Source organism: Aegilops tauschii, chromosome 1 (genome assembly GCF_002575655.3).
Source record: "Aegilops tauschii subsp. strangulata cultivar AL8/78 chromosome 1, Aet v6.0, whole genome shotgun sequence".
Taxonomy (NCBI): Eukaryota; Viridiplantae; Streptophyta; class Magnoliopsida; order Poales; family Poaceae; genus Aegilops; species Aegilops tauschii.
Window position 1 is genome coordinate 506,250,273 of NC_053035.3, and position 23,763 is coordinate 506,274,035.

At 40.6% G+C, this 23,763-nt stretch overlaps 2 protein-coding genes across 2 annotated transcripts; one reads left to right on the plus strand and one right to left on the minus strand.

The window, feature by feature from the left end:
* Positions 1-2,040: 2,040 nt before the first annotated feature.
* Positions 2,041-2,721, minus strand: LOC141039228 (uncharacterized). The gene is made up of 2 exons (XM_073506567.1): positions 2,175-2,721; positions 2,041-2,105 (listed from the first exon to the last, which is right to left on the minus strand). The coding sequence occupies exons 1-2, from the start codon at positions 2,719-2,721 to the stop codon at positions 2,041-2,043; spliced, it is 612 nt and encodes a 203-aa protein (XP_073362668.1).
* Positions 2,722-12,691: 9,970 nt separating this feature from the next.
* Positions 12,692-13,182, plus strand: LOC109754651 (two-component response regulator ORR42-like). Its single transcript, XM_020313566.3, has 2 exons — positions 12,692-12,889; positions 13,003-13,182. Exons 1-2 carry the CDS (start codon positions 12,692-12,694, stop codon positions 13,180-13,182), a joined length of 378 nt encoding a protein of 125 aa, XP_020169155.1.
* Positions 13,183-23,763: the final 10,581 nt, after the last annotated feature.

Genomic DNA, 23,763 nt, shown 5'->3' on the forward strand with positions numbered 1-23,763 from the left:
CCTCGCAGCAATGAGACACTCAGAAGGAGACAGACCAGCAAGCCATTGAATTTTCAAATAATTCCAGACTCTTGAGTTGAATTGGCAGGTGAAGAAAAGGTGCATTCTGTCCTCATGGGCTTGTGCAGGGCATAAGGGACAAGTGTTGTCCTCCTGCGGTGATCTCCAGTGCCTCCTAACCAGGAGATCACGGGTGTTGAGTCTATCATTAAGCATCAACCATGCAAACACCTTAATCTTCATTGTTGATCTACTCTCCCAGATCCATTTGGCCGGCATATCAACAGGAATATGGGCATGCATCGTTGCATAGTAACTTTTGGCAGAAAATTTTCCTTTGCTAGGGATCCATGACCAAGAATCGTTGATACTTTCATCAATATCCATATGAGCCAAACCATTTTGTACTGTGATGATTTCGTCCATTGCTTCTGGTGATAAAGGCAGATGGAAGAGCTCTGACATATCAAGGGTGTTGAGGACATCTCTGACAGAGACCTTATCATCAATTGCAAAAGAGAAAAGCCTAGGAAACCTTTCTTTGAGAGGAGTAGAGGATCCCAAAAATACCCAGGCATCAAACCTGAAGAGAACAGAGTCCCCCATGTTGATCGTCACCTCACAGTTTAATTATATCCCTCCACCAATAGGAGCCACACAGTACTGTTCCATGGGGCACCACTCCATCATAATAAGTGTTCCATATGAGAGACACCCATGGGATATTAGCTTTATTATAAAACTTGAACAGGTGTTTGGTAAGGAGGGCTCTGTTTTGGATATTCAAGTTTATAACCCCCATGCCACCTTTATCTTTAGGCCTACATACTAAAGGCCAAGCTGCCAAGGATTGTCTGGGAGTGTCAGAGTTTCCCCTCCATAAGCACTGTCTCATAATTCTCTCTAGTTGTTTGATGATACCAGCTGGCAGGCGTAAACTACAAAGGAAGTATATGGGCAAAGAGGATAATACAGATTGGAGCAATTGCAATCTTGCTCCCTGATTAAGGAGACATGAGCTGGCAGACAATCTTCTTTCAACCCTGTCCACCACTGGGAACAAATCTTGAATTGTTGGCTTGGAGGTGCCCACAGGAAGCCCAAGATAGGTAAAAGGAAGGGTTCCAACCTGACAACCAAAAATAGCAGCCAAGCGTGCAGTTTCTGCCTCATCCACATTAATGGGCAGAATACATGATTTATGAAAATTGACTCTAAGACCAGTGGAGGCATGAAAATCCTGGAGCATATCTTTAAGATCCAGGAGTTGTGAATCAACAGCAGGAACAATGAGGAGAGTATCATCAGCATACTGAACAATAGGAAATTCTTTATCATGTGTTTCAATGGGTAAAGAAATCACTCCATTTCTCAGCATATCATTCACCAAAGTTTGTAACAAATCGGCAGTAAGAACAAATAGGAGGGGTGATAAAGGATCCCCCTGCCTCACACCCCTTTTACAGATAAATTGTTTTCCAGGAACTCCATTCAAGATAACAGAAGAGGTACCAGATGACAAGAGCTCTTTAATCTAGCCAATCCATTTACTATCAAAACCTTTATGATGCAGAAGTTTGAGGATAAGGTCATGCTCCACTGTATCAAAGGCCTTTGCAAAATCCAGTTTGAGAATCAAAATGGGCTTTTTGGATTTACCGCACTGATGGATGTACTCCAGAGTCCAAGCAATGCAGTCCTGTATAGACCTAGACTTAAGAAACCCATATTGATTTTTGTGAATGCATCTCAGGATAACCTGCTGCAACCTATTGGCTAGGAGCTTTGTCAGGAATTTCAAGCAGGTGTTTGTTAGAGAAATGAGCCTGAAATCATTGGGACCCTCAGGTGAGAGTTTTTTGGGGATTAAAGTGATCAGAGACCCATTGATGTTACTAATTGTAATCTTGCCATCATAAAAATCCTAGAAGAGCTGCAAAAAATCTTGCTTGATGATGTGCCAACATCTCTTCACAAACAAACCTGTAAAACCATCAGGGCCAGGTGCTCTATCAGTGGGCAGAGATTTGAGAACTTCATTTATTTCATCCTCAGAAAAGGGTCAGACAAGTTGTTCAGACCTTCCACGGGCTCAATCAATGAACCTAGATCAAATTTCATATCAATCCCTGTAGAAACACCCATTCGCTCTTTAAAAGTGCCCTACAACATACCAGCCATTTGTTGATGATCAGAGACAACATTTCCATCATCATCTTGCAGGGAGGAAATAGAGTTTCTACTAAACCTTTCAGTGTCCATTACTTGAAAGAATTTTGAGTTCTCCTCCCCAACTTTGATCCATCTGATAGTGCATCTTTGTTTCCAATAAATAAACTGCAAATGGAGAAGGTCCTCAACATGGAGCTTCACAATTTTCCTGAAATTGAACTCAGGTCTGGTTAGAGTCCTCAATTCTTCCATGTTATCAAAAAACATAACCACCTGATTACAAGCTTCAATGGCCTTCTTGAGCTTAGACAGACTGATGTACCAATGCTTAAGAGCATATCTCAATCGTTTGAACTTTTCAGTTAACCTGGCTGCAGAATTAGATTTCATTGTGGGAGCATTCCATGACTGCTCCACACATTCAAAGAAACCAGGTAAATCCACCCAATAGTTTTCAAATCTAAAGATCCTAGCCTTGGGTATGGTGGTTGCAATTGAAACTACATAGGGGACATGATCAGAGGCAGTTCGTGCAAGTGGGCGGACCATTGTGTTGGGATAATCATTGATCCAAGTGGAGGAAGTAAAGAACCAATCCAGTTGTTCCAGCAGTGGATTTTCTTGCATGTTGGGCCAAGTGTAAGATCTTCCTTTTAGAGGCAACTCAAGAAGGCCAAGACTACCAATTATCTCATTAAAGAGGAACATATTATTAATATCTCCACCTGGCAAATTTCTGTTATCAGGGGATCTTATGAAATTAAAGTCTCCCACGAGAAGCCAATTATCATCCACTGGGATATGTAAGTTGTAAAGCCACTGAACAAAGTCATCTCGAGCTGGTCCTTGACAAGGTCCATAGACATTAACCAAAGTCCAAATACTTGCATTGTGCACGGATGTAAAAGAAACTATAACACCAAAAGGCTTTGTATCCACCAGCATGCTAGAGAAAACACTAGAACACCACAACACAAGAATGCCACCAGAGGCCCCAACAGAGGGTGAGTACACAAAGTTATCAAACCGTCTGGGGCAAAACTTTCTTATTGCTCGCTGATCAAAGAAATCGCATTTGGTTTCTTGCAAACAGATAACAGAGCATTGGCTTTCCTCTATTTTAGCTCTAACACTTCTCTGTCTGTCCTCTGAATTTTGGCCTCTCACATTCCAACAAAGCACTTTCCAGTCTCTTGTTTGTTGTGAATTCATTAATAAACATTAATGGAGAGGCAAATATAATAGTTCACTGCATAACAACAAAACAAAAGCCTAATATATAAAGTATCACCCCAGGATAAAGTGCAGGCAGCAAGTAGAGAGGAAAGTACGTTCAGACAACTAGCATGACAAGGGACATGCCTCCCTATATGACAATAAAGATAACTAATCATCATTTGAAACTGAAGAGGGCGGGGCAGCATCTGAAGAAGCCGTAAGCTTCTCCACTGTCAGCTTCTCCGGTGGCACTCCAAGCACAGCTCCAATCTGCTAGAGCAAAGCAATTGGCGTCGGTGGTAGAGCTTGACCATGAGGGTTGGCATCTTCTGGCTGATTCTAATTGCTAGGTGTGGCGCTCTGAGTGTCAGGTTTCAACTTCTTAGCTCTAGGCTGCCTGAGAGGCCTAGGCTTGGGTGACAAAGGAGAGGTAGGTTTAAAACCTTGTGATTTTGCTGCATTTCTGGTCATCCTCCTGTCAGAGAAGTCTGAAACAGCACGAACAGTGGGCGCCTTGGACTTTCGAGCACGGGGCTTCTTGCTCTGCTTGGTGTTGGGAGAGAAAGTGAAACTCCCGTTGGCAATCTCCTGAGAAGACTCAATGAAACTGTCAGCTGTCCCTGTCAGAGGGATCTGGCTTGTGCTGTCTTCCAAAAACAACTTTCTTGCAACATGTTGTGAGGGCTCAGAAATAGAAAGAGCTGAAGGACTGAAAGAAACTGGGAGGTCAAAAGCCACTGACCAAGATCTTTTGTGTATAGCAAACCTAGCAGGAGGTGACAAATCTCTAGGGATGTGAGATGTTAGGAAAGTAGGCAATAGTGACTCAAAAGATCTTCTCCAGATAAACTCAGGGGGTAGAGCTGGCCGCAAAACAACTCTGACTAAGCCAACATGCAGAGAAGGTTGCACCACAATTGGGTTATATGGGACAATGGCAAGATTGTTCTGCTCATTAGGTAGAGCATCAGCAAGCAAATCCATCACATGATCATGCTGAACATCTTCCAAAGCCACTGGTTGCTCAGGTTGAACCAAAGGTTCAAGTGGCACAATCTGATCAGGCTGAGGCACCAACTGCTCTGGTTGAGGTATATGAGGGGCAGCATCCTGAACATGCTCATCAAATAAGTTTGGGCCCTGGACCACAACATTGTTAGGCCCATCCTGAACAGCAGGCTGAACTGGGCCGTCAGCATCACCAGAGTCGTTAGAGCCCATTGAGGGATTCAAAACCATCGAGTTTGCTTCCTGGACCTGTGGTTGTACCTGCTCAATGTCATTCAGATTGTCCTCATTGCCCCAGCCATGCAAATATTGGGGATGTGGTTGTTGTGGTTCATTTGGAGCAGCAGGTTGTGGAACATCATTCCATCCCACCGCGGGATACGGTGGCAAAACCCAAAAGTTATCAGGTGGCTGCAGCTGGCCTGGCATTGGGTGGGGATTACCATCTATTGGCATGACATCCTCGTCAGGTGGTAGTTGCTCTGCAAATTCAGCAGTGAGGATGGAGACAGACGCAGTCCATGAGACAACTGCACCTCCAACATTCGCAAACTGATGGAAAACTACATCTCTTGGTACTAATTGGTCTTCAGGGAAAGAAGCATAAACCAACGCTCGCACCTTCCGATCATCCTGATGATTCCAATAGTGAAACTGACCAAAAGTGCCCACAACTTCAGACAAATTGACCTCATTGCGATAGTCAAGAGATACACCAACAAACATCAACCAACCAGTTCGGTGTCCTTGCAAAGCTCTATAACCCTGACCATCATCATGTCTGATAAATCTAACGAACATCTCATTGCCATGCTGATCTAAACCAAGCGGCCAAGGAGGATGAGAAACTAACGCAGCACGAATAACTAGATCTTGCATCTCATAGAGGCCAACTCCCTGAAACCAACTCTGAGCAGATCGTACCGGTAACTCCAGCTGGTTGGTGATGAAAGCATGGACTTGCTGCCGGCGAATAGCGACATCTTCAGGCGGAGGAGGAGGTTCGATGGTGCCCACCATGTAAGATTCATGGCAGCGGGGAGGAGCCTGAGCTGGAGTGTAGTACGTCCTCGGGACGCGGAAAGGTCCGTCGTCCATGATGTCGTGGCCCGTTGGGAGGAAACGACGAGGACCAAGTTCATACACCGCCATTGACGGAAGTGGCGATGATCTGCGGGGCGATTCGCTGTTCGTAGGTGGTGGCGATGGTGGTTTTGGTGGGGAAGCAGAGGAGTCTGACAGCTTTGGGGAAGATGTGTTAGGGCTAGCAGGGGGCGGTGGAGCTCGAAACGTCAAGCTGCTTGCTGACGGCGCGAGGCTCGATGCGAGACGCCCCGGTTTTGGGAACCCAGAGTTTAATATTAGGAGGAGACCGGGTGCAGTCCTTTTTAACGTGAGCAGACCGGAAACATTTCGTCATCTGACCTTATTGGTGCAACGTTCCAAACAATGACCCATACCAAGGCAGTTAGAACAATCCCAAAACATGGCTGCAATTTCCTCCACAACTTGATCTAGACCTTGCAAATCACGCACGATATCTTGCGGAGACTTAGGAGAAACATCGTCGGACGTGCCAGAAGATATAAGCAACTCAGGTGAATTAAGCAGGCTGGATTCCGAAACTTGATCAGAGTCATCGTCCGATAATTCCAACGGATTTTGGGCTGAGCCCAACAAGGCAGGCCGGATAGAGGGACTGGCAGGCCCAACATGGGATGCATGGGAGAAAATCAAACCAGATAACGTACCCGATCCTAATGTCTCCGGAGGAACATCACAAGGAAATATTTATCCAAGCGTGACATCCGGAGAAGGCAACAACCTCAACGGCGTGGTCGCCGGAGGAGACGCCGGCGATGAGACTAAATCCACACAGTTAAGATCAGCAAGCTCTTGAGGATCAACCGTATAACCAACATCTAAAGTAACAATATTGATCTCTTCCGCAGTTGCCAGATAATGATAACCCTTGCAAGCATCATAATTCAAGAATGTAGCAAATCGTAGGGATTTCTTAGTGGTGCGAGCAGACGAACGCAAGGAGGACTTAGCTGGTGCACATTTCATGGCCTCAAGGCCAAGGCGTGCACGCCTCTTGGACGGACTAACCAGAGTCCATTCTTCCTGGCATTCAATTTGCCAAGCACGAAACTCCTTATCCCAATCAGGACCTCCATGGCCCCAAAGATGGAAGTAACATTTGAATTGAGAACAAACAAAGGAGCGTTGATGCAAGATGAAAAACCCCACTTCCTTGCAAGAAACATGAAAGGAAAAAACTTGATCACGTAGGCAAGATACCTTGAGAGAAGAACAATATCCACCAATCGCAGATTCCAACGCCAGAGCCACGTTCTCTTCATCCAGACGAAAACTGTGGCGTGCAAAGGATACCACCATGATGAAATGCCCAGATCGATCCGAGGGATGCACCGTGCGATGGAAAGAACAGCAAATCGCTTTCGCCATGTCAATCCCAGGGGAAAAGTCCAAACCCAGGGAGATGTCCGCGTGGACAGCCATGGAGATGGTGACCATAAGAAAGAGGAGGAGACGCCGGAGATGATGGCCGGGTCAGATTCCAAAACCCACGGGGGGAAGTGGAGATCGCCGGTGGTGGGTGGGTCTAGGGTTTAGGTGGGTGGTGGGGGGTGGGAGGCGCCATCTTGGCCTCTTCCAAATGAAGTGCCCATGTCTGGATGCTCATATTGGTTCCCACATATTCTACGAAGATCTTTATCGGTCGTACCATAATGACAACATACGTTATTCCCTTTGTCATCGGTATGTTACTTGCCCGAGATTCGATCATCGGTATCTTCATACCTAGTTCAATCTCGTTATCGGCAAGTCTCTTTACTCGTTCTATAATGCATCATCCCGCAACTAACTCATTAGTCACATTGCTTGCAAGGCTTATTATGATGTGCGTTACCGAGAGGGCCCAGAGATACCTCTCCGATACTCGGAGTGACAAATACTAATCTCAATCTATGCCAACCCAACAAACACCTTCAGAGATACCTGTAGAGCATCTTTATAATCACCCAGTTACATTGTGACGTTTGATAGCACACAAGGTATTCCTCCGGTATCCGGGAGTTGCATAATCTCATAGTCAAAGGAATATGTATATGACATGAAGAAAGCTATAGCAATAAAACTGAATGATCAACATGCTAAGCTAACGTATGGGTCGTGTTCATCACATCATTCTCCTAATGATGTGACCCCGTTCATCAAATGACAACACATGTCTATGGCTAGGAAACTTAACCATCTTTGATTAACGAGCTAGTCTAGTAGAGGCTTACTAGGGACACGGTGTTTTGTCTATGTATCCACAAATGTATCAAGTTTCCGGTTAATACAATTCTAGCATGAATAATAAACATTTATCATGATATAAGGAAATATAAAATAACAACTTTATTATTGCCTCTAGGCCATGTTTCCTTCAAAACCGTCGTCCTGTAGAACTTGCCTTTTAGCTTTTGTGGCACTCCCTTGTCACAAAGAATGCCAGAAGCTTGGCGCCACTTCATCCATCCATCTTTGATTCGATGGTTCACATCTTCATCAATACCCCTATCCTCCTGCAGCGTTGACCCCAAATATCCAAAGGTGTCCTTCTAAGGCACCACCTGCCCATCAAGGCTAACCTCCTCCTCCTCACACCTAGTAGTACTAAAACCACACATCATGTACTCGGTTTTACTTCTACTTACCCTAAACCCTTTCGATTCCAAGGTTTGTCTCCATAACTCTAACTTCTTATTTATCCCCGTCTGACTATCGTCAACTAGCACCACATCATCTGCAAAGAGCATACACCATGGATTATCTCCTTGTATATCCACCTCATCCATCACCAAGGCAAAAAGACAAGGGCTCAAAGTTTACCCTTGATGCAGTCCTATTTTAATCGGGAAGTCATCAGTGTCGACATCACTTGTTCGAACACTTGTCACAACATTATCGTACATGTCCTTGATGAGGGTAATGTACTTTGCTGGGACTTTGTGTTTCTCCAAGGCCCACCACATGACATTCTGCGATATCTTATCATAGGCTTCCTCCAAGTCAATGAACACCATATTCAAGTCCTTCTTTTGCTCCCTGTATCTCTCCATAAGTTGTCGTACCAAGAAAATGGCTTCCATGGTCGACCTCCCAAGCATGAAACCAAACTGACTTTTGGTCACGCTTTTCATTCTTCTAAGCATAGTTTCAAGTTTTGTAACAAAAATGAGGGAGATCATCCATGCCCATCTCATAATCCCTTCTTTCAGCATCAAGGTTCCTTTGGGTTAAGCAAAAGTAATAAAAAGAGCTAAATTTAATAGGGCAAGGATCCGTAAGATCAAGTTTAGGAGGAGGAGGTTCCTCTTTTGGCCCCTTATAAGTGATGACTATTTCTTCGTCTTCATATCCTATATAATCTTTCGTGTCTTCATATACTTGCAAAAATTCCTACCATATTATATCAATAATCAACGGGCACAACAACGCATGCCAACATGATCTAGTTAGCCATATAAGCAGCATTGTTTGGGCTAGGCCGATTGTTACTCACGAGAACACTAACTTATTAGCCTAAATTACAAAAGTATAACATAGACTTACGTAATGGGAAATCATTCTGTTCAATCGACCGATCATGCGGAGCGTTCTGCCGCCCACGCAGCCGCTGGATCTCATCTGATCCAACCACACGTTCACATCAGTTTTTGCATCTGCTGCGTGCCTGCACCACGCGGTTATGTTTATGCAACAAGACCTATCTTGCAAAAACAAATCTCCAACAATACTTCTGTTACAAAAGAATCAATTAACAGACTTGTGTTGTAAAAAATCCTCTAAAAATTTCTGCAACACGACCACTGTTGCAAAAACAAAACTACAATGCAACCTTTGTTGTACATATTTTTGCAACAAGACATGTGTTGCAAAAGGGTTCTTGCAACACGAGTTCTGTTGCAAAAGTGAGGACGATGCTCGGTCACAAGATCCTGTAAGATCTGACGGCTCTGTACCCAACGGATCTTTAAAAACATCCACCGGCCGATGCGTAGCAGGCCCCTTACATAATGGCCCATGATTACAAATTCCATGGCCCAGCTACTGTTTAGTTGGTTTGCTACAATTCAATACCTTATATGCTCTAGTTTCCTTTCCTATCCATCTGATATTATTTCTTTAACCTAATTTCCCGCCGCCGCCACCTTCCCGTGCGGCCTCAACCCCACTCATCCCCATCTTCCGTGGTATATATATATCTCTATCATCTTGAGATTCTTGGCACTTCTGCATCGCAAATGACCCATGTCCTTCATAGGCTTCTGCTAACCTAATTATTTACGGCCGCCACAACCTCCAATTGACCCCATCCACCCAAGCCATATCCCGTAATATACATTGTTCAACTTGAGATTATTTTCAATAGATAGCTAGCCCATGGCACCTCTACAATGCGATAACTCATATTGTTCGGAGGCATTGCACCTCCATGCCAAATATCATTCTAGAATTTGGCACCATCCATGATAACCTCCAGTTAAAATCTCGATATAGGTCATATCGTTGCCCTTGTTTCACCAATCGTTCTTTCAATCGATCATTACTCTCTAATTCAAGTAGCATGGGTGATGGCATGTCTCGCGGCGAGATCAAAGATCTAGAAAGAATGATCTGAGATCTAGAAAGAAAGAAGCCACCGGGTCCTTTGGAATTGGTTCTTGATGAGCAACATGGAGAGGATTTGATGATGTAAGTTTTAATTTTTCTGGAAGTTATCTATTGATGTCGATCCCTTGTTACCTCACCTAGATAGTACATTTAGATTATTGTATCGGCAAAAGGCACAATGATCGGAACCGACCCTAGAGAAAACCTCTGGCTGGGCTAATCCTCCTTGGGCCCAAGCTTATATACTTTTGAATTTATAGTGAATTATAGATATACACATCTTTGGGTTTGTTTTCCTAGGCCTAGAGTGAAGACCTGGGAGTCGTGGGTTAAGATTCGTACTTGCGCGAGACCACTCATGCGATGCTCGGGAGATGCAAAATATTTGATAACCAGGACTGAGCCATCAATAGAGCCCGCCCCAGGCTAGGCCGACACTTCTTGGACTTAGGCTTATATACTCTAGAGAGTTCTCTTTGTCAAAATTTATTTGTATACCCGTGTTTCAAATTCATGTAAGCGTCACTAATGGATATATACTTTAGAACTCTTATAGAACATTACTATTTTAGAAACATCTTTTTTGTGTGTTTGCAATGAGGGGCCCTCGTGTACATACATAAAAAGAAGATCCTGATAAGTGCCACACGTGTGGCACGAAGCAATTCCGCCTTGACGTTTTTTCATGGCAACTTTAGTTACCCGGGGATGGCAACTTTAGTTGTGCAACTTTTTGTTTGGATGGCAAGTTTCAGTTTTTTTTTTTCATTTTTTTGGATGGTAATTTTAGTTGTAAAAACGTCAGGGCGGTGTTACTTCATGCCACACGTGTGACACTTATCATTTGGGTAAAAGAACATTACATTTTTAAACAAATTTAAACCTCAGTTTATCTCTTGGACGGAACACATATTTTTTAAGAAAGAAACGCAACGCATAACACATATATAATTTGGTCCAATTGATGCACGCACATATACGGAATGCAGTTAAAGACGCCGAATTAGTTAAGGAAACTGGATCTGGCTAATCGATGGAATTAGCTAACATATTAATGCTGAGTCTGGAATACACTGGATGCAATATACTACGTTGAATGCAGTTAAACAAATTCGAAGTATGTCTGGTTTTCCTGCCATAATTAAACAAATAATTAATTGCCGCAATCTATTTGATCTCGAGATGAACTACCACCCGCACATTGTCGATTGCAAATTACACAAGGAATTAATTTTAATCCCGTTGTGGTGATCGGGAAAGATATGCTATAGACGCCATAATCGCCAAGCTTTGACGCCACCGTATCTCTGCTCTATATGCATGTAAACAGAACAGCGGCGGCAAGTAGAAACTTCTTTCCAAAAACATGAAGATACTTTGATATATGCATGGGTGGCTCATTTAAATATTTATTTAATCGCAAAAGATACGCCAGCCAACACAATATTTGATTTTTTTCTGGTGGAATTAGAAAGCGGTGCAAGCTCGATATTTGCATGTGTGAAGCAACCTGATTACGAATGGACGGGGGAGATCGACCGGCAACCCCTATAAATACCCCTGTACCTTGGCCAGGTACAAGGCGCACACCACCACCAAAGCCTCAAGCTGCAAGCAACAGATACATCCTCCACCATAAGCTCTAAGGTTCATAGCTACTTTCCTTCCTCTGTTTCTGCCTTCTTCATTTTTCTCTCGATCGCCATGCATCTTCTACTAGTTGCATGCGCGCAAGATTGATCAAGATTTGCTAGAGGCGATATACATGTGAAACTAGTGCACCTTGACAGGTTTTGATCTATGCAGCACAGTTTTTGGTTGTTGTTGGCAGCTATGTATATGCATCCATTTTTGCCATTTCTTTTCTTGCGTTCTTTGCTTTTTCGTGCTGTTTTCGGTGCTACATGTGGCAAAAAGAAAACATGGAAATTATCCATCCATGTCCATGTACTGTGCAGCTCTCTGTTACATATGTTGCCATCCAAAGTACACCATAGGCTCACATAACCTATGTTCTTTTGTTCCTTTTCTCTTTCCATTTTCCTTTTCCAAAGTATCTATGTCTTTCCTTTTTCTCTTATTCTTGATGTTTCTTTTGTCCTCATAGGCTTACATATGCAATCTACAATTTTCTTTTTCTTGTGCCCTCATTTTATAAATTACTAGATACCAATTAAGAAAGTCTTCTTGTTGCACTGGTGGTTGTTAGCAGAAGCCATGCATATGGATCTAACATGATGTTGCAGATTTTTTTTCTGTGTGGAGAAATTATCCATCCATGTGTGGAACAATCTCTGCCATTGTTGTCATCGATCCAAATTAATTCTTTGTGATTTTTTCTTCATGTTCTTTTATCCTCATATATGTAATCTAGGTGAAAGATCACCATCTCTTCCCCTCATAAAGGATTCAATAAACTAGTAAATAGAAATAATTTAAAAAGTGTACAGACCTCTGATCTCCGCTTAATCTGCATGCATGCATGATTTTGCAAAACAAATCTTTTACTATATATCATCTGAGATCAATGAAACGTGTGGATCAGAAACAACTAATCTCTTTATAAATTATGTTTTTTTGCAGTTCTTTTAGCTAGCTGATCATGACATCCTCCCTCAAGGCATTGCTTGTTGATTATATGGCAGTTGAACGCATGGTTGTCTCCTCCATGCTGCGCAACTTCCACTGCGAGATCACCCTGGCGAAGAATGGGAAAGAAGCTGTTGATATGTTTCTTGAGGGCAACGAGTTTGATATTGTTGTGTGTGATAAGGACATGCCCATAATGACCGGTCCCGAGGTACGTACTTTAGCTAATTTCCCATTTCTTTATCTTCCTTTTTTGCTTTGACGTAACACATATTGGATGGTCACCTCATCGACACAATATTTCCTGTACATGTTGCTTGACAGGCCATTGTGAAGATCCGTGCTATGGGAGCCACTGATGTGAAGATCGTCGGGGTTTCCGCTGATGATAACGCCATGGAGGCGTTCATGGGTGCCGGTGCTGATGATTTTGTGCCCAAACCAGTGAGGCCTGAGATTCTGCAGCCTATGGTCCAGGAGGTCATCAACAAGAAGAAGAATTAACGGTGGTCTACGGCAATCTTGCTTGCTTGATCCAGCCATCAAGAAAATGCTAAATGTTCTGCTAGCTCATGTCCGCACTATATTATAATTGTGGTGTTATCTTTAGTTTCGAGGTCATGTTAAAGGTCGGACGCCATTAGCAAGAAGAACAACAGAGTCTGCCAACAATTATATGCATGGGATTGATGTAGTCTGTAGCACTTCCTGTTAATTTATGCTTCATGGTGTGGGACACGTGCCTGTATGTGTTCCTTTCCAGAGGAAAATTATTCTGCTACCAACAAGTGTTTGATAATTATTTTATTGGTTGGATTTCTTATATATGCGGTGTACACCAACGTATAAAGCTAACCAGTGGCCGCATGTAATGCTCTTTTTGTAAACATGGGAAAATATATACTACACCATTAATCACAAAAGATATGCCAGCAATCATTTGAATTTTCCGGTGGAAAATCACCGGCGTGATTTCAAATGGACTGTCAACTTTGAACATCGATCTGCCATGCATCAAGCAACCCTAGAGCTAGCTAGGCACATCCTCCACCACAAGCTCTAAGGTTCATTGTTGGTGAAGGCTCTTGGGAAATTGGTGCAGGACAGACCCACAATCTATATCATTGCTCATGAGTTTACCCAGATGAACGCCAGGTCAATGTTGTGAAAATTAGCAGAGAGGATTTTTCTTTTTGCGAATGAATTTTGTTTAGTAGAGAGGATAATGAGTCTCCTCATTCGTTAGTTCAGTTGATGGTAGTTTGCTGGGTCAATTTATTTTCATGTGGCTCTTCCAACTTAATCAATACAGCCCCGAGTTTTTTTTAAAGGCGGCCATCCAGCCTTATACCATTGTTTGGGCACCTTTCTTAAACTTACAAAAATACATGAAATGGTTCTCACTTTACCCCGAGAGAAGATGGCGTATTATCTGTCTTTGATTTATAAAATGAAGTGGTTATCAACCTATGGTAGGAGATGATACTATATTGAATTTCTTATTTATGAACAATGAAAGATACATGTAGTAAAATGGCAATGATTGTCCCTCCTACACCGATAATGCTTTTCTGACCACTAAAAGTGTAACGATAAACAAATAAAGTGTTCAGGTGATTTCAAGTGTAACGATAATGTATTTACTAGATGCTATGTTAAATGTGTGTTCTTGACGATGACACAGTTTCACATTGTTAATATCCCTCCTTTGTAACCATAGCATTAATTCACCCACTGGTTATAAGGGCATATTTGGGACAGCTTCGCTCTCTAAAATTCAGCTCTGCTCTAGAAACCACAAGACAAATGAGGTAGCTTCATGATATGCCGCTCCGTAAAAACACTAAAATCTGAGGTACAACTCCCTGTTTTTTGTGCAGCTCTTCAGGGGCTGCTCAAATAACTGCAGAAGCTGGAGTTGGGGGGAAATTACCCACCGCTGCCACTAGTAAGTGGATATTCTTTTATTTTCGCCACGTAATCCAGTCAAATAGATACTTTCCACCATATTTCCCATTCTTGAAGCCGGAGCTAGCTAGAAACTCATGTATGAAACTGCTTTTTGGTGGAGGTGCAACTCTTGTATGAAAATTCTCCAAAGTGGATTTGGTAGAGTGAAGCAGTCCCAAACAGAGCCTAAATATACACGGGACTTATGTTTAACCGTGGATGTATTTCTTGGCCATGAAAGTCACTTAAAATGGTAGGACTTGGGAAAAATCTTTATCTACTGTTCCAATGGGTGCTACTAATGCATGTGATGGTTCTGAAGATGAGTTTCGGAAAATGAAGATGAACTGAAGATGTTTTCTAAAAGGCATTGTGTGTGAGTGCTGACAGTTACACCTACCTTATATGGGACATGGCTAGACTTTGTAACTTGGTTGGTAGAGTCTGCAATAGGCGAATACCTTTTTCGCTGTGGCGAGAGTTGAAAGAACACATCTCTTGGGACATGCCATACTTCCATTGAGGTTGGTCATGATTGTCTCTCATCACTGGGCACAACGATGGTTCCTTCAAATGTTGTTATGAAGTAATAATAATGATGGCCTAATGGTCCCCATATGGGGAAATAAAGAATCAAATGTGGAAAATGTTGACCGAAAGAGACAATGTATACATTTGAGTTAACTTAACCTAACTTGTCACTGTAAAGAAACAATATATACATTTGAGTATGCTGAACCATCGTATACCAGGTTTGTATGCTAAACCATTGTATACCAGGTTTGTATGCTGAACCATCGTATACATTTGTATGTAAGGTTAGTCTGCAGGTTTAACCGAACCTAACTTGTTACTGTAAAAAAGACTGAACCCAACTTGTTGTATGTTAGTTTACCATTTTCTCCACAAGCTGTGAAATTCAACGCAGATCCTGTTGTTTTACCTGAAACTACGGATCTGAGTTATGTGTGTCCTCTGTTGATGCTTGCTTTGATAACATTACGTATATTTGATTCTTATGTTTTTAGCATCAGGTGAATTGCAGTCTTTGGTGATATCAGAATACCATGAACTTTCACTTGGAATGCAGGCGGACACGTCCATGATGTAAGCTAATCGCTGCTACTTTAAGAGAGAGAGGGGGGGGGGGGGGGGGTGTGGAGGGAGAGTATGAGGGCGGGGAGTTTACCATGACTTAATACTATTGCATGTATGCTTTCCGATAATAACAGAAGTGGAGGCGAGTTTGGATTGGTGATGCAGAGAGGCGGTGGGTAATGGGTGAAAGAAGAAAATGAGCAATTTAGTAGTTAAAGTAAGACAATGTTTTTTATAAAATCGTCACTGAACCACTACATTATGTATGCCCCAGTGCGCTTTAAATTTTCTCTTTCTGCAACATTACATATTCATTTGTTTATAAGAAAATATTAATCAAATATCTATATATTCAGCTTGATTTTGTTTATTAGGTTCTAGAAGGTTTTCCCCGGTACCCCAGAACATTTTGAATGTTTTCTCTTTAGGTTCTCGTGTTTAGCTAACGGCTCCCACTCTTGTTGAAGGGAAACTCAAGGTTCCAACTTCTTATGCTCTCTCTTTCATTTCGTTTATTAGAGCATAAAATTGGTAAATTTGATGACCCAAAAGCAGTTTTAGGTATAGGAGATAGAAAGTGAGGGAATCTTTTTTTCTCTTCTCTAACGGATACATAAATTTGTATCACGAATCAGGCATGTGCGCGCCAGGGAGGGAAGAGGAGATAAACATTGACAGTTTTCATGCTTTGGACGAACATTTCCATTCAGAGCTTTCTTTTTCACTAGTAGAAAAACGGGCTTTCGTTCGGGCCTGGCCAGCCTATTAGTCCCGGTTCTTATACGAACCGGGACCAAAGGGTGCATTCGTCCTGGTTCGTGAGCCCAGGTGGCCAGCCGGGGCCTCGCGGGCTTTGGTCCCGGTTCGTCTGGACCCATTTGTCCCGGTTCTAGGAACGAACCAGGACCAATGGGCCTTGCTCCTGGCCCATAACCATTGGTCCCGGTTCCAGCCACGAACCGGGACAAATGATTTGACTATATATAGCCCATCGCCAGCGAGCAGAGCACTCCACCCTGCTCTGTTTTTTGCTGGCCGGCGAGGGGAGGGCATTTGGGTGCTCTAGCTCACCTCCTATGCACATGAGGTGTTCGATGAAATGTCCGAGCCACACTAGTTAATATTTCTTCTCTCGAAACTCGACCTCCGTGCTCCATTATCCCTGAGATTTTTCTAGGTTTAGCGGTCCGTCACGTCCCGTCTCCGTCTTCACCGCCGTCGATCGCCCGCGCCGATCTCGTCGCCGGCACCACCGTGGTGAGCCTCTTGTTCTTATCTTCTTTCTGAAAGAAAAAAATTCTTACTTGAGATAGATACTTGTCTAATTTTCTTACTTTTATTATTCCTTGTTATTATATAGTGCGATGGTTCTGGTATCCGCCCCCGTCGGCCCTCGTCCTGTCTATGATTCGGATGTGGTATATATTATCTTTTTATAACTATTTGGTTCATTTATTGTTTATGACAATTATGCCGACCAACGTGACATAGATTTTATTTATGTAGGAGGTGGTTGAACCGGAAATTCCAACCGACCCTATCGTCGAGAGGTTAAATTTAGTCAAAGAAGAAAACAATTACTTGAAGGAAAAAATAAAAAAAATTGAGGAGGAGAAGATGATATTGGAGTTGCATGTTGCGGATGTCGTCGATGATCACAAGATCAAGATGGATGCAATGCGGTTGAACATTAGAAAGATTAGAAAATACGCCATTCATACCGAGGCTTGGTATCATTATGCCGTTGGATCAATTGTTACCTTAGTTGTGATTATGATCGCATTTGTTGTTACATTGAAAGGTTTTACATAGTTTCAATGTATGGTTTAACTAAATGCTCTGGAGAGCTATATGTTGTTCAATTTGAACTATGTATGTACTTTGGTTTTAATGTGATGATGAACTTCTATTAATTTGGTCACTTATCTATCCATGTTCATTTGTAGTGCTTTTCAATTTCAGGGTCTTATAGCTGAAGAAATCAGTAAATGCATGAACCAAATGAAGTCAGAAAGGGTTGAAAATTGATGATGTGGCTTTGGATGGTGCATTTTGAACATAGAAAAAGTATGGAGTTCAAATAAGTTCAAAAAAATGAAATCCTTTTGTAACAGACGAGTTTCCGTATGAAACCCTGATACTTCGAAAGAGACTGTCCGTTTTGTACACGAAGTGCATCCAGTTTTTGCCATAAGCCTTTCTACTTTCTTGCACATGCTATGTGGGTGAAATGATGATACCATGCCAACTTTTAACCTTTTCAGAGTTCATTTGAAATGTTTTTCAATTTCAGGGTCTTATAGCTGAAAAAAATCAGTAAATGGATGAAAAATAACAAATGAAGTCAGAAAGGGTTGAAAATTGATGATGTGGCTTTGAATGGTGCATTTTGGACATAGAAAAACAATGGAGTTCAAATAAGTTAAAAACATGAAATCCTTTTGTAACAGACGAGTTTCCGTACGAAACCCTGATTCTTCGAAAGAGATTGTCCGTATTGTACACGAAGTGCATCCAGTTTTCTCCGTAAGCCTCTCCACTTTCTTGCACATGCTATCTGGGTGAAATGATGATACCATGCCAACTTTTAACCTTTTCAGAGTTCATTTGTAGTGCTTTTCAATTTCAGGGTCTTATAGCTGGAAAAAATCAATAAATGCATGAAAATAACAAATGAAGTCAGAAAGGCTTGAAAATTGATGATGTGGCTTTGAATGGTGCATTTTGAACATAGAAAAACAAAGGAGTTCAAATAAGTTCAAAAAAATGAAATCCTTTTGTAACAGACGAGTTTCCGTATGAAACCCTGATTCTTCGAAAGAGATTATCCGTTTTGTACACGAAGGGCATCCAATTTTAGCCGTAAGCCTCTCTACTTTCTTGCACATGCTATGTGGGTGAAATGATGATACCATGCCAACTTTTAACCTTTTCAGAGTTCATTTGAAATGCTTTTCAATTTCAGTGTCTTATAGCTGAAAAAATCAGTAAATGCATGAAAAATAACAAATGAAATCAGAAAGAGTTGAAAATTGATGATGTGGCTTTTAATGGTGAATTTTGAACATAGAAAAACTATGGAGTTCAAATAAGTTCAGAAAAAATAAAATCCTTTGTAACAGACGAGTTTTCGTATGAAACCCTGAATTTTCGAAAGAGATTGTCCGTTTTGTACACGAAGTGCATCCAGTTTTTGCCGTAAGCCTCTCTACTTTCTTGCACATGCTATGTGGGTGAAATGATGATACCATGCCAACTTTTAACCTTTTCAGAGTTCATTTGTAGTGCTTTTCAATTTAAGGATCTTATAGCTGAAAACATCAGTAAATGCATGAAAAATAACAAATGAAGTCAGAAAGGGTTGAAATTTGATGATGTGGCTTTGAATGGTGCATTTTGAACATAGAAAAACTATGGAGTTCAAATAAGTTAAAAAAATGAAATCCTTTTGTAACAGACGAGTTTCCGTATGAAACCCTGATTCTTCGAAAGAGATTGTCCGTTTTGTACACGAAGTGCATCCAGTTTTTTCCGTAAGCCTCTCTACTTTCTTGCACATGCTATGTGGGTGAAATGATGATACCATGCCAACTTTTAACCTTTTCAGAGTTCATTTGAAATGCTTTTCAATTTCAGGGTCTTATAGCTGAAAAAATCAGTAAATGCATGAAAAATAACAAATGAAGTCAGAAAGGGTTGAAATTTGATGATGTGGCTTTGAATGGTGCATTTTGAACATATAAAAACTATGGAGTTCAAATAAGTTCAAAAAAATGAAATCCTTTTGTAACAGACGAGTTTCCGTATGAAACCCTGATTCTTCGAAAGAGATTGCCCGTTTTGTACACGAAGTGCATCCTATTTTTGCCGTAAGCCCCTCTACTTTCTTGCACATGCTATGTGGGTGAAATGATGACACCATGCCAACTTTTAACCTTTTCAGAGTTCAATTGAAATGCTTTTCAATTTCAGTGTCTTATAGCTGAAAAAATCAGTAAATGCATGAAAAATAACAAATGAAGTCAGAAAGGGTTGAAAATTGATGATGTGGCTTTGAATGGTGCATTTTGAACATAGAAAATCTCTGGAGTTCAAATAAGTTCAAAAAAATGAAATCCTTTTGTAACAGATGAGTTTCCGTATGAAACCCTGATTTTTCGAAAGAGATTGTCCGTTTTGTACACGAAGTGCATCCATTTTTTGCCGTAAGCCTCTCTACTTTCTTGCACATGCTATGTGGGTGAAATGATGATACCATGCCAACTTTTAACCTTTTCAGAGTTCATATGAAATGCTTTTCAATTTCCATGTCTTATAGATGAAAAAATTAGTAAATGCATGAAAAATAACAAATGAAGTCAGAAAGGGTTGAAAATTGATGATGTGGCTTTTAATGGTGCATTTTGAACATAGAAAATCTATGGAGTTCATATAAGTTCAAAAAAATGAAATCCTTTTGTAACAGATGAGTTTCCGTATGAAACCCCGATTTTTCGAAAGAGATTGTCCGTTTTGTACACGAAGTGCATCCATTTTTTGCCGTAAGCCTCTCTACTTTCTTGCACATGCTATGTGGGTGAAATGATGATACCATGCCAACTTTTAACCTTTTCAGAGTTCATTTGTAGTGCTTTTCAATTTCAGGGTCTTATAGCTGAAAAAATCAGTAAATGCATGAAAAATAACAAATGAAGTCAGAAAGGGTTGAAATTTGATGATGTGGCTTTGAATGGTGCATTTTGAACATAGAAAAACTATGGAGTTCAAATAAGTTCAAAAAAATGAAGTCCTTTTGTAACAGACGAGTTTCCGTATGAAACCCTGATTCTTCGAAAGAGATTGCCCGTTTTGTACACGAAGTGCATCCTATTTTTGCCGTAACCCCTCTACTTTCTTGCACATGCTATGTGGGTGAAATGATGACACCATGCCAACTTTTAACCTTTTCAGAGTTCAATTGAAATGCTTTTCAATTTCAGTGTCTTGTAGCTGAAAAAATCAGTAAATGCATGAAAAATAACAAATGAAGTCAGAAAGGGTTGAAAATTGACGATGTGGCTTTGAATGGTGCATTTTGAACATAGAAAATCTCTGGAGTTCAAATAAGTTCAAAAAAAATGAAATCCTTTTGTTACAGATGAGTTTCCGTATGAAACCCTGATTTTTCGAAAGAGATTGTCCGTTTTGTACACGAAGTGCATCCATTTTTTGCCGTAAGCCTCTCTACTTTCTTGCACATGCTATGTGGGTGAAATGATGATACCATGCCAACTTTTAACCTTTTCAGAGTTCATATGAAATGCTTTTCAATTTCCATGTCTTATAGCTGAAAAAATTAGTAAATGCATGAAAAATAACAAATGAAGTCAGAAAGGGTTGAAAATTGATGATGTGGCTTTTAATGGTTCATTTTGAACATAGAAAATCTATGGAGTTCAAATAAGTTCAAAAAAATGAAATCCTTTTGTAACAGATGAGTTTTCGTATGAAACCCTGATTTTTCGAAAGAGATTGTCCGTTTTGTACACGAAGTGCATCCATTTTTTGCCGTAAGCCTCTCTACTTTCTTGCACATGCTATGTGGGTGAAATGATGATACCATGCCAACTTTTAACCTTTTCAAAGTTCATTTGTAGTGCTTTTCAATTTCAGGGTCTTATAGCTGAAAAAATCAGTAAATGCATGAAAAATAACAAATGAAGTCAGAAAGGGTTGAAAATTGACGATGTGGCTTTGAATGGTGCATTTTGAACATAGAAAATCTCTGGAGTTCAAATAAGTTCAAAAAAAATGAAATCCTTTTGTAACAGATGAGTTTTCGTATGAAACCCTGATTTTTCGAAAGAGATTGTCCGTTTTGTACACGAAGTGCATCCATTTTTTGCCGTAAGCCTCTCGACTTTCTTGCACATGCTATGTGGGTGAAATGATGATACCATGCCAACTTTTAACCTTTTCAGAGTTCATATGAAATGCTTTTCAATTTCCATGTCTTATAGCTGAAAAAATTAGTAAATGCATGAAAAATAACAAATGAAGTCAGAAAGGGTTGAAAGTTGATGATGTGGCTTTTAATGTTGCATTTTGAACATAGAAAATCTATGGAGTTCAAATAAGTTCAAAAAAATTAAATCCTTTTGTAACAGATGAGTTTCCGTATGAAACCCTGATTTTTCGAAAGAGATTGTCCGTTTTGTACACGAAGTGCATCCATTTTTTGCCGTAAGCCTCTCTACTTTCTTGCACATGCTATGTGGGTGAAATGATGATACCATGCCAACTTTTAACCTTTTCAGAGTTCATTTGAAATGCTTTTCAATTTCAGGGTCTTATAGCTGAAAAAATCAGTAAATGCATGAAAAATAACAAATGAAGTCAGAAAGGGTTGAAATTTGATGATGTGGCTTTGAATGGTGCATTTTGAACATAGAAAAACTATGGAGTTCAAATAAGTTCAAAAAAATGAAATCCTTTTGTAAGAGACGAGTTTCCGTATGAAACCCTGATTCTTCGAAAGAGATTGCCCGTTTTGTACACGAAGTGCATCCTATTTTTGCCGTTAGCCCCTCTACTTTCTTGCACATGCTATGTGGGTGAAATGATGACACCATGCCAACTTTTAACCTTTTCAGAGTTCAATTGAAATGCTTTTCAATTTCAGTGTCTTATAGCTGAAAAAATCAGTAAATGCATGAAAAATAACAAATGAAGTCAGAAAGGGTTGAAAATTGACGATGTGGCTTTGAATGGTGCATTTTGAACATAGAAAATCTCTGGAGTTCAAATAAGTTCAAAAAAAATGAAATCCTTTTGTAACAGATGAGTTTCCGTATGAAACCGTGATTTTTCGAAAGAGATTGTCCGTTTTGTACACGAAGTGCATCCATTTTTTGCCGTAAGCCTCTCTACTTTCTTGCACATGCTATGTGGGTGAAATGATGATACCATGCCAACTTTTAACCTTTTCAGAGTTCATATGAAATGCTTTTCAATTTCCATGTCTTATAGCTGAAAAAATTAGTAAATGCATGAAAAATAACAAATGAAGTCAGAAAGGTTGAAAATTGATGATGTGGCTTTTAATGGTTCATTTTGAACATAGAAAATCTATGGAGTTCAAATAGGTTCAAAAAAATGAAATCCTCTTGTAACAGATGAGTTTCCGTATGAAACCCTGATTTTTCGAAAAAGATTGTCCGTTTTGTACACGAAGTGCATCCATTTTTTGCCGTAAGCCTCTCTACTTTCTTGCACATGCTATGTGGGTGAAATGATGATACCATGCCAACTTTTAACCTTTTCAGAGTTCATTTGTAGTGCTTTTCAATTTCAGGGTCTTATAGCTGAAAAAATCAGTAAATGCATGAAAAATAACAAATGAAGTCAGAAAGGGTTGAAAATTGACGATGTGGCTTTGAATGGTGCATTTTGAACATAGAAAATCTCTGGAGTTCAAATAAGTTCAAAAAAAAAGAAATCCTTTTGTAACAGATGAGTTTCCGTATGAAACCCTGATTTTTCGAAAGAGATTGTCCGTTTTGTACACGAAGTGCATCCATTTTTTGCCGTAAGCCTCTCTACTTTCTTGCACATGCTATGTGGGTGAAATGATGATACCATGCCAACTTTTAACCTTTTCAGAGTTCATATGAAATGCTTTTCAATTTCCATGTCTTATAGCTGAAAAAATTAGTAAATGCATGAAAAATAACAAATGAAGTCAGAAAGGGTTGAAAATTGATGATGTGGCTTTTAATGGTGCATTTTGAACATAGAAAATCTATGGAGTTCAAATAAGTTCAAAAAAATGAAATCCTTTTGTACAGATGAGTTTCCGTATGAAACCCTGATTTTTCGAAAGAGATTGTCCGTTTTGTACACGAAGTGCATCCATTTTTTGCCGTAAGCCTCTCTACTTTCTTGCACATGCTATGTGGGTGAAATGATGATACCATGCCAACTTTTAACCTTTTCAGAGTTCAATTGTAGTGCTTTTCAATTTCAGGGTCTTATAGCTGAAAAAATCAGTAAATGCAT

Bases quoted from the DNA above. Each gene is read 5' to 3' on its own strand.
- LOC141039228 (XM_073506567.1), bottom strand. From the start codon at position 2,721: ATGGTCCGCCCACTTGCACGAACTGCCTCTGATCATGTCCCCTATGTA. The intron at 2,106-2,174 runs GTATGTTGTAGG...AATTTGATCTAG, and splicing joins TGATCATCAACAAATGGCTG to GTTCATTGATTGAGCCCGTG.
- LOC109754651 (XM_020313566.3), top strand. From the start codon at position 12,692: ATGACATCCTCCCTCAAGGCATTGCTTGTTGATTATATGGCAGTTGAA. The intron at 12,890-13,002 runs GTACGTACTTTA...GTTGCTTGACAG, and splicing joins CCATAATGACCGGTCCCGAG to GCCATTGTGAAGATCCGTGC.